Source organism: Corvus brachyrhynchos, unplaced genomic scaffold (assembly GCF_000691975.1).
Source record: "Corvus brachyrhynchos isolate BGI_N302 unplaced genomic scaffold, ASM69197v1 scaffold80, whole genome shotgun sequence".
NCBI lineage: Eukaryota > Metazoa > Chordata > Aves > Passeriformes > Corvidae > Corvus > Corvus brachyrhynchos.
This window is the reverse complement of record NW_008236769.1, coordinates 2,880,543-2,891,839: the sequence shown is the minus strand read 5'-3', so window position 1 is coordinate 2,891,839 and position 11,297 is coordinate 2,880,543. Positions and strand designations below refer to the sequence as shown.

Genomic DNA, 11,297 nt, shown 5'->3' with positions numbered 1-11,297 from the left:
ATTTCTATTCCCATCTGTCACTCAGCATTAAAGTTTCAGAGCACTGTGAACATGAACATGGGGGATGTTGCGGCACTGGAATTCACCTGTGTGTGGCGAGAGGGAGAGTGCCCGAATAGCAATGACACTTCCATAACCAGCAGTGAGGGTAACAGATACTTAAAACTGAAAGTGAGCAGTGACTGTCAGCCACCACCATCTCTGTCTTCCCCAACATGGATCTCAGTTACTGTTGTAACTCACTGGATGCAAAAATCAGTCCATTTTTGAAGGAATAAATATTTCTACAACGTATTTCTGAAAAATTTTGCCTTCGATGTTACAAGTTCAGCGTGCTGACAGTTAAGACATGACACCATGCTGTCCACTAAATATTTCTCTCAGACCAAACTCTTCATTGGTACAGATTTGCCTGCAAGGCATGAATCTGGTACACAACACCACAGAGGTATCAGAGGCCATGCATAAATGCACATTTTCATATACTAGTGTCACTTGGGCTCTTCTTTCCCCTCCATCCGCTCTCCTCACCCTCACTCTTGATTCTCCTTAAAGTCTTATTTTATATGTTCTGTTCTCTTGACATTAAGTTGCATCTAATTTTCTTCATTTGGTTACATTTTAAAAAGTTAATAGCTGATTGAATAGATTAAAGATTTTCCTGTCCTCACTAAAAAGCCCTGATGCCTTTTCAGGAATCCTGAGGAGCTATGCACATAGGCTACTCAGGAAAGTTAATTATTAATTATCAGTAAGGTGGAATAGTTAAGATTAATTCAGTCACTGTTGAGACCCACTCATTCAGAATTTAAATAGAATTTGGCTTCATTTCCTTGAGAAATAAATTATGCTAAATTAAAATGAGGTTACTTCAGTTCTTATTCTTCTGCAATGTAGTAGTTTTACTTAATTTAATTAAATCTGCACACGAAGACAATTCCTTAGATTTCTCTTTTGTTGTAACTCCTCTCCTGAACTGATACTGGAAGAAGTTTACAAAACTTGTGTTAGGCTGCATTACAGCAATTCAAAAGCAGCTTATCATTGGTGTTTAATATTTTTTTGTCTGGGAACAAACATGATAATTTGGAGAAATTTACTAAATATATATAATCACTAGAATCACATTTACAGTAATTAAGCAATTTCAGATGCATTTTCTACAGAAAGCTCTGCAGATTTTACTGCTGTGGATTCCATAGGCATCACTGATAATGAATTAGATGGTAAGAGTACTGATTGTACTTGACATGAGAGATGGTGATTTAAGCACATTTAAAACTTTTAAGTGAAAATTAAGTTTGTATAGAAGAGGGATTTGTTTAAAACTGGGTGTACTTATATATTTTAAATATATAATTTTATAAAGGTAAAAACAATATTTTTTACATAATCCAAGATAATCTAAATAATCGACAACAGTTGATTATCCTAGGTATATTTACCCATACTATGTGTATTCTAACTGATTAGAAATTAACCCAAATTTTTTGGCCCCAAGCTGGATGCATCTGTGTGTGTCAGCACCACATTTGACCAGCAACTTTCCTTTCTTAAGTGCTGCAGAAACCAGAGCCCCCCAACAGGCATCACATCCTTGTTCCAAGGAACTCATCTGAGGGGAAAGCCTGACCTGGGATTTTTAAAGAAATTCTTCAACTAACATAATGAATGTAGCGATTAGACTAAAGATGCTATGGACAAACTTTTGAGAAGTAAATGATATAAAACTCTAATTCCTATTTTCAGAGTTGACTAAGGAATCCATTTTCTGCTGACCTTTACAAGTATTACTATAAATCAAACATAAATTATCAACTGCCACTTTTTTCCCTGAAATTAAATGAAGTTTACAATAGCTGTCACAGAAAAGTCTGCACTGCACAAATTCTAAATGTGGTTTGATTTTATTCACATTCCTCATAAAAGGTATTTAAAAAATTACAAATATGGTCATAAAAACTAGACTAACATACACGAAATCTAGTACCTCTTTTCAGATTTATTCAACTTCTTAAACTAATGAACTATGGGTGTTGATGAAAACAGACTTTTTTTCTCTTCATCCCAAACACTTTTATTTTATATTTAAAATTAATCACACTGCCTAGATGGGCACTCCATAAAAAGTGCAAGAGGGTACATGAAATTGTTACCAGTTTTAAAAGTTAAAGAGCCTATTTGACATACACACACAATAACACTGTATATACTTATTTTCAGTTTATGTATTCTGAAGAAACTAATGACAAAATTTATGAAAGTATGGCATCTATATTATTTGGAATAGAACATCAAATGCAGAATTAATGACAAGTTAGAGTTCAATACTGCAGGAATCTAATAATAATCAATATATGTTGTATGTTCAAAATGTTCAAAACATTAGCAGAAACCCTCAGTAGCAGGGTCCATTAGAATACCTGCTGTAGCTTTAAAAAAGAAGTTTACAAAATAAAACAATTTTTAATTTTTTGAAGCATTTCAGGGGAGTGAACCCCCTAGATCCAAGTATACACATACTTGCACCATGCTACAGATTTCAGTTAAAAATACAAAGACATAAATTTACACTTAAGAAACAGAACATAAAGGTAATATCTTAGTTAATGCTTAAAAAATTGAATTTATCTGATTTCTACAGCTTTTTGCAGTGAAAAGTTCAGGAGTTTAATTCCAGACAGTTTTTCATTTGTTTGTTTTATTTTAAATTACTTCAAAAGTCAGTATTTTAATTTTGGAAATGAAAGGAATATTACAGTGAATTGCATTGTCTTCCATGACAGGCTGTCATCATGAAGAGACAGGAGGCAAGTGAAGAGTTCACCAATTCAGAGACACATAAAAATCCATAGGCAGAATTTAAATTAACTGGGTTATAAACACAAACGTAAATGTTACAAATTAATCCGGTCTGAAAACACCGGATTTAACTAAAGCAAGTAAACACCTCCACACCATACCTGGAAAGAGAACAGTGGTGGTGACAACCGGGGTCACTGTGTTATTGCACATAAAACAGGTGACTGCCAGTGTAATGGGACATAAGGCTGGCATTCACCAGGCACAAAGCAGTGTTATCAGTTCTGTTGTTTCTATTTGGCTGTATCAGAGCCAGTTGCACATAAAAACCAGTTAAAGACTGAAGTGTTGTTAGCAGGTAGTTCAGTACCCATGTATTTCCAAGCCAAATATCACTGCCATTTTCCAGATTGGCCAATAACTTCATATCCAAATATGGTATTGAATTGGCCATTATCCATCTCTAATGTTTCTACAGAATTCAAAAATTAAACAGTTCAATAGAGAAAACATTTTCTGTTAATACAGGTTCACATTTAAGATAGCCCTTGCAGACTGGTAAGTATGAAGATGTGGTTATCCACAGCCATCCATGAAACTAACAGTTAAAATACACGTTATTACTGCAGTCACTAATGTACATACATATATCGTCATATTTGGGTGAATAAGGTTGTCATGGTTTCTCATTTTTATTCTTAGCTTGTATCTTTCCCTTAACTGCCACAAATAAAACTATGATGCAGGTCCAAAAATACTGGGGTTTTAAAACCTCCATTTGAATGATCAGCTATTGACATCGATACTGATAGGATGCATCCATCATCCCTAGCTAGCCCTGCTTTAGATGTTACATACTCATTTCTTCTAACATCCCTAGAACTTCTAATCCCTTTTCAGGGTATCTAAAACTACAGGACATAAAAAAGTATATACACACACATTTTCCTATGGACTAGTTCATAGAATTTAGCCTAAGGCTACTCCATCGTGAAGCCTAACAAACCCAATATATCAAAAAACACATGCAGTAATTCTTATTAGTAAGATGTAAATCAGTGTCTGAAAAACTAATTCAGTTGACTTCATATTCAGTTTATGATTCCATGTAAACTATCTGTTTTAAACTTCTGGCAATTGCAGGAAGGTGCTCAGGAGAGATCACTTATTTGACAACAAAAAGACGCAGAATTACAGCTGCTGAACTGTGATACTCTACCATTGTTTGAAGCAGTGATAACATCCTGACCCCAGAGAAGTTTATTTTGACTTTTGGGGCTGGGTTTGTTTGTTTGTTTGTTTTTAAATATCAAGATTGATGAAACTCATGTAAAGGAGCACTTATCAAAGGCTTCATATTTTTCTTAGGTAAAAAAATACCAAAACAATTAGTGAATGCAGGTTGCACTTCTTGATGGCATGTTCCTTGATAAAACAGGTTATCAAAGGTAATTTCTAGTCCATTTTGTCTTTTTTTTGCACAGAGATTTTTTTTGGCCTACTGCCAAGAGGAATACATCATCTGAGCATAGGTGTGGGAGGCCTCACAACTGCACTCCTCTGACTGTCCTAGCTCACATACCTATCACTGCCAAAAGTCCGAGACTGCTTAGGACAGTAGTTTGTTCTGAATTCTTTCAAGGGCTGCTCCTTGGTAAATCCAGGAGGAATCCCCTTTTTTGAATGCAGGTTACCAATATAAAAACATAGGAACTACTTGTATTGGTTCAGACTAAGGATCCATCTAGCTCAGTATCCTGTCTTCACCAACAGGTATCAATGTAAGCCCAGTGAAAAGGAGAAACAGAACAAGCACTTCAAACATTTTCCCCTAACACTTTCATAGCCATGGACTTTTTTCATCTCAGGGAAATTCTTACATATTTAATCTAGATAGTGTGTCCCAACAGGTTTATTTTCCAACTCCTTGCTTAGCTGGTCCCTCTGGACTCATGCAGAACTTTTTGCACTTACAACACCCTTTAGTAAGGAATTTCACACGTTTATCAGCCCCAGGGTTTTGTCTCTGGCCAGTAATAGTAAGCTCACCACCTATTCATTTAGACATAAAGCTCATTTTGCCCAGCATACCACTTCACTTTATGCTACATCAAACTTTATCTGTCATTTTACTGTCTTTGAGAATCATTGCACAATGTCTGTCTACAGTAGAAAGTCCCTATAAAAGGAACAAAAACATAAGAACCAAAAAACAAGTCTGTGCATTCCAAGATTGTATTTATTTCAGTTTGCATCCAAATTTCTAATTCAAATATATCCTGCTCCTTGCTGCTTCTATACTCCAAGTTACTCTGTACAATTATTAAATGAAAAGTACACACACAGTGAAGAACTGTATTATATTGCACAAGGCTGAGACAGTCTTAATGCTGCCATTTCCTAACATTTTGTCTGCATGATTTGGTAATTTTATAAGAGTTCCTTTAGGAATATTTTTAAACATAATATCAAGTGCTGTGTCCTACATACAGCTGAATTTTAATACTATCTTTATAAATGGCATCAGTAGTTTGGACTCTTACAGCAACAGTACAGAACATAGGACTTATAAAAGGAAGATCATGAAGGATGACCACAGGATGCTTTCCAATGCGTCATTTGCAAGAGAAGCTGAACTGTATCTTTCATTATAATTAAGATTCAGACTTGGAATGAGAGATTAAAACCTCAATTTTTTCAACAGAAATAGTATGCAGCATGGTAACTTTGTCCTTTTCCAATTAACACACCATAAGAAGCCTTAAGATTTCAGTGAAGGCTCTTTTGGAACGATCTGGAAAAAAATCTTCTTTAAATAGGTTATATGGTGGAGTTAATGTCTAAAAATCATGAGCCAAGTAAAATATTTAAACATATTTAGGAGAATATGTTTAAAGATTAGGGTATTGCCTTTAGATGCCCCACTTCGAGATATCCATAACTACTTCATGCACCTGTGAAGTTGAGTCTATCTCGAATATGCAGGATTATAAAACTTGAAGTTGAAACATTTTGCACAACACTGAGATGCAAACCAGGAAGAGCAAAGGCAGTCTATGTAGACCCATTTCTGAAGAGGAGAAAAAAATATAATTTTTGAGTGCTTAACTGTAATTTATTATAATACATTTTCTAACAAACTATGTTACTTGAAATCTGACCAATTTTCTACAAAATTGCTGAAAGTTCACAGTAAGTCTGCAGCGTGTGACAGGCATATAGGTAGGATAGATTTTTTGAGGGAACAAAATAAGTATCTTTAATTTTCTCCAATTCGAAGCAGAATGCATCATAAGTGCATTAAGTTAAGGCATTCTCAGCTTTTCCCAGAATATATTTCACATTGCCTGCTCCTAAGTTCAATACATATTGGTCTTTTGTCTCAGAGCAATGTCTGCACTACAGCCTATTCTAAACAAAAAGCCTATTGGAGTGATAATATATACAGGGATAGCATAATATAAAAGAAAAGTGTTTTCAAAAGCCAGGTACTCCACAATACAATAAACAAAAATTCCTAGACATATTACAGGAGAATTCAGGCAAAATTCAACTAATATATTTACTTAACCAACAACCAAAACAACCCAAAAAATTTGAGGGAGTTTTTGTAGATTTTGTTTGGTTGGTGTTTTTTCAGATATTTTTCTCTCAGTGTCTGATATTTTATACTCAGGCACCTCTGTCAGCTATTATATGAAACCTACTCAAAATCCCACTTTGCTGACACGTGGTATCCAGCACACCCTTCCACTGAAGGGATTTCCTTCAGAGGTAGATGAATTCCAAGACAGCACCCGCAAAAGTTGCCAATCCTGGTCAGGAAATTGGGCGAGCATAAAGTACAATGCAGAATTTCAAATGAAATCTGGATCGGTTACTTTTAAATTAACGACACTTCTATCCCTAAACAGGACATGGCAAATATTTCACTCTTGCACATTGGAATTTGTGAAATTATACATAGAGAGAATATTGCACCTCTGTATAGGAAAAGGTTCCGAAAATCCAGAGGTTCAAACTACCTCATAGGCAACACCCAAGAGATGCCAACCTTGAATCTGGAATTCTTTCCTATTAAAAATAAATGAAAAAATACTAACTAGGTTGACAAATAATACTGATTTTGTATTAAATAAAAAAGAAAAAGGAAATATTTCAGCAATACAAAAAAGGCATTTGGAAACACATTAAACCTATGTTTTCCCATGAATGTTGACATTTTAGCTTTTCCATGACATCTTCAACCTAAAAGGTCCTTTTAAAATAATTTTATGTTATATCCTGTTTGCATAAAAAGGGGAACAGTCTTTTCATCTGCTCTTTCGGTCTCATACTTTTTTTAAGATTATTTTGATATTTTGAATTATTTTTGTCTTTTAATTTATTCTACTTCTCATATTATTTACCATAGAATTTACAGGAATATGGTAACCTGCATTCAAAAAATGGTGATTCCTCTTTGATTTACCAAGGAGCAGCCCTTGAAAGAATTCAGAATAAACTACTGTCCTAAACAGTCTCAGACTTTGGCAGCAATAGGCACATGAACTAGGACAGTCAGAGCAGTACAGTTGTGAGGCCTCCCACAGGTTGAGATCTATGTTCAGATGATATATTTCTCCTGGCAGTAGGTCAGAAAAAATTTCTGTGCAAAAAAGAAAGACAAAATGAAGGACTAGAAATTACCTTTGATAATCTGTTTTATCAAAGAACATGACATCAAAAAGTACAATCTGCATTCACTAACTGGTTTGGGGTTTTTTACCTAAGAAAAATATGAAGCCTTTGGTAAGTGCTTCTTTATACCAGTTTCATCAATCTTGATATTCCAAAACAAACAAACAAACCCCCCAGAAAATCTAAAAAAGTCAAAAAACCTGACATCAATCCGTAACTTAATTTTAAAAAGCCTAGAAGAGTGAGATTACTTCAGTTTGTTGGAGAGAGTAGAACTTCATAGCCAGGGTTGTTCTCACTTCCTTCATTCCCTGTATACATATATGCCAACTGGGAATTTGAATCTGTCCTGTAAAACCTGGCCTCCTATATGACACCTAATAGGTCTTATCAGGCATTTAATAAAAACATGCCTGAAAGGGACATAACTGTGAAAATTTACCACTGAATTCAGTGACTGTTTTAGCTCTATCATCTCTTTATTCCCCATACTTTATCAGTTGTGACGGTTAAGAAAGATTTCCTAGTCATTGCTCTGAAATCACTTTTCCTCCATTTTAAAATAACCTGTGACCTACTTCTTGATCTCACAATGATTTATTTTGTTATTTATATTATGCAAATCCATGTTGCATCCAAAAACTAAAACATTCTCGAGAGTAGTGCCAAGATTTTACGACAGTGTTTCAAAGACCAGCTGCTTGAAAGTCAAGAGGCAGGAAGCAACAAAGTAGGAATTGGCATGACATTTGGTTTGCAATCTTCAAGCATCTGATGCAGTATGTTTCACTTGTGGAAACACATCAACTTACTATATAACAGAAATCATGGAAAATTAAAAACTTTGTTTAAAAGACTATTTCTTTTCACTACATTTTGCTATCAATCATAGTGACTTGCTGTAAAAAAAAAACTGAGAGAGATCTGTATGCATTCATGCAGAGACTGTCACTTAAAACCCATTGTAAAGATTTATGCAGCATTTACCTTCAAGCAAGGGAGTAGTTTCATTAATACTGGTTCCAGCTGAGTTGACTATTAAGCACAAGTCCATGCTTATGTATGATACAGACTGCTATATGAAATAATTTTTATTTTACACATTTAGATTTACCACAGAACAGGTCTGTAGGGCTATTAATGGTTATGAAACACAAGTTATAAAACCAGTAATCAACAGTGACTCCTTAGCTGGGCCCATAGCCAGTAAACCCAGTCTCCCTCCTATACCACTTTGTTTTGTTTTCTGATCAATGTAATCACACCAGCTGCAGCAGAGCTTGTACCAATGTGTAGATTAAGTATATATTCAACACGCCTATCCATACAAAAAGAAGGGATGGATTAGACTCAGTGCAAGTACTTTCGAGAATGTGTAGTTCCAAACTATAAAGTATAATTTAAGCAGTAAGGAACACCTGAAAAAGAAATTAGAGGCCAAATCATATCAACAAGGAAATTAAATTATGTTCACCATTGTGCTCCTTAGTAAACATTTACACTTTGAAATTTATTGGTCGCTTGCGTGAGGAGATTGACTGCTTCTAAGAAGTTAAATAAGCACACTTTTATGTTTCTGATACCTATCCTAAATTTTTGAATGCTCAAGATAGAAACAGCAGTATCTTTAATATACGAAGTATAACTTTCTAACACTTTCCACTAGGCTTTCTCATTCATCTTCATTAATTATCAACTGATTATCAACAGAATTAATTCTGCATTAGATTCTCCAGGGTGAAAAATAACTGTGGTTTGCAACAGTTGAGGTTATTGAATAGGACTGGGCTATGCAAGAGCATAACAGTGGAGCTCTACCTCCCTTAGCATTTCAGGTATTATAATATTATCTTGTTTGCCATATAATTTGAACATGACAAAGTCTATTAGCTTAATAAGAGTACTAAGATACCACTACCTGTAGTAAAAACAAACTGAAAATTTCCAAGGAACTATCTCAGCTCTTCCTATGAATGGGGATTTTTTTCTTGCTTGCTTCTGTTAAAGGCCACTCCACTTGGCTTTTTACCATTGAAAATGAGCTGTTTAATTATAAACAAAAGAACTTTAGTGATAGCATATGAATCAGTATCCACAGCAAGTCTTGACAATGGTTTTGAATTGTGAGCTCAGAAAGGTTGCAGCACAAATGTCAGTCTGAAAAATAGCGTAGTGTGTGTGCATCATTCGCCAGATAGGAAAGGAAAAGCTCAGATGACTTTGTGAAAGGAGTATTGGTATGAATTTCTAACACATCTTTCTTCTTGCATCATATATTATTTAATTTCCATAGCAACCCACGGGAGCAAGAAGACTGTTTTCAGAAAAATCTGAATTGATGTAATTCACAAAAGAGAAACTACGATAGGCTAGGAGTGATAGAGAAAATAAAGGCAGGGAAATTCTGTTACCAGACACTCAAAGTTATTAAAAAGCTTTGTCAGATTTCCGTAAGTTACAAGCATCCTATAAAGTATGCATTGCCAGTTTGTGCTATGGCCTTTATAGCATTGTAATCCCAAATCTGATTAATTGCATGCATCAATTCTTCCAATAATTACTGAAGAGTCAACTTAGCTCTCAAATCTTTTCATCAGTGCCAAAACGAAAACCACAAATAACCAACACACCACCACCAAACAAACAAAAATGACCAGCTGAAACTGTCAGATGACTTTCAATAAGTGGCTTTTAATTCTCAACAATCATGTTAGTATAACTGGATATTATCTGCTGATGCTGGACTTGCAGTTCTGTAGGGGAAAAAAAAGTAACTGAAGTCTAGAAAGAAGCACAATTATATTTTATAAATACAGAATGACATCATGTAAGTTATCATATTTGTCAGCTGTTGAGAACAACCATAGAAAATGCTGAATTGTGAGAAAAGTATCTTTTCCAAAGTGATAAGAAGAAAACTACAGCATCTGCTCAGTCTAGCTTAGAAACCTTCCCTGGTACTGCACACTTTGTCCAAGGTTACAGAAAAAAATTACCTAAGGAAAGTTGACAACCACCAAGTTTCAAATTCCTTAAGGGCAAAAGCACAAGTGTTATTTAAAATTCCCTACAAGATACTATAACATCACATTGACTGTTTGCAGCTGATTTACATCTTTAGATAAGCAAAACCAAGCCTTTGAGAAAAAGAATGTAGTGTGCTTGTCAAAGTAAATCAGCCCAAGAAACAGTGAAAATAAAAAAACCGTAAGATTCATCCTTTATGACCAATGTGTCCTCTCTGCAGTACCTTTAACATGTACAGGTGGACAGGTGTAAGCATGTACACTCACATCCCGATTTGGGTTTGTGTGTGTAAAGGCTTAGCGAATGTCAGACTGTCTAAACACTGTAACATCAGACTATGCTGTTTTCATTATACTCAGCCAGAAAGTAGTTCACAGATCTTCTTTTATTATTATTTATAAGATGAAAGGAATGATAATATAAAACAATGACAACCCTAGATTATCCTTAGGCAATTCTCTTGTTATCATGCTGAACAGCTCGACTACAGAGAAAAACAGTCATTACCTGTGTGAAGAGAACCTGTGATTAGCCTGAGAAGGTACTGGGCAAATTTCAATATTTCCCGCTTACACCGCTTCCTACAGCCACTCATCTTAGGCAATGGGGTATTCCTCTGAGGAGAGCCTGAAGACTTTGCCAGTAAAGGCAATAGTTTCTGCCAGCAAACTTCTGGGGCAGCTCAGAGCCTCACACCGCCTCGCCGTCTCCTCACGGCCGAGCAAGCTCCCGCCGATCTACCTCGGGTGGCTGCGCAAGGGACGCCCGCGGAGGGCGGCGGGCCGGGG

The 11,297-nt window shown here is 35.5% G+C and overlaps 1 protein-coding gene across 1 annotated transcript in view; it reads right to left on the bottom strand.

The window, feature by feature from the left end:
- KCNIP4 (potassium voltage-gated channel interacting protein 4) overlaps positions 1 to 11,291 on the bottom strand; it is a 296,108-nt gene extending 284,817 nt beyond the window's left edge. The window contains exon 1 of the mRNA XM_008645022.2: positions 11,017 to 11,291. Within this exon, the coding sequence (XP_008643244.1) occupies positions 11,017 to 11,104 (88 nt within the window). The 5' untranslated portion in view covers positions 11,105 to 11,291. The remainder of the gene's footprint in view (positions 1 to 11,016) is intronic.
- Between the last annotated feature and the right edge of the window lie 6 nt (positions 11,292 to 11,297).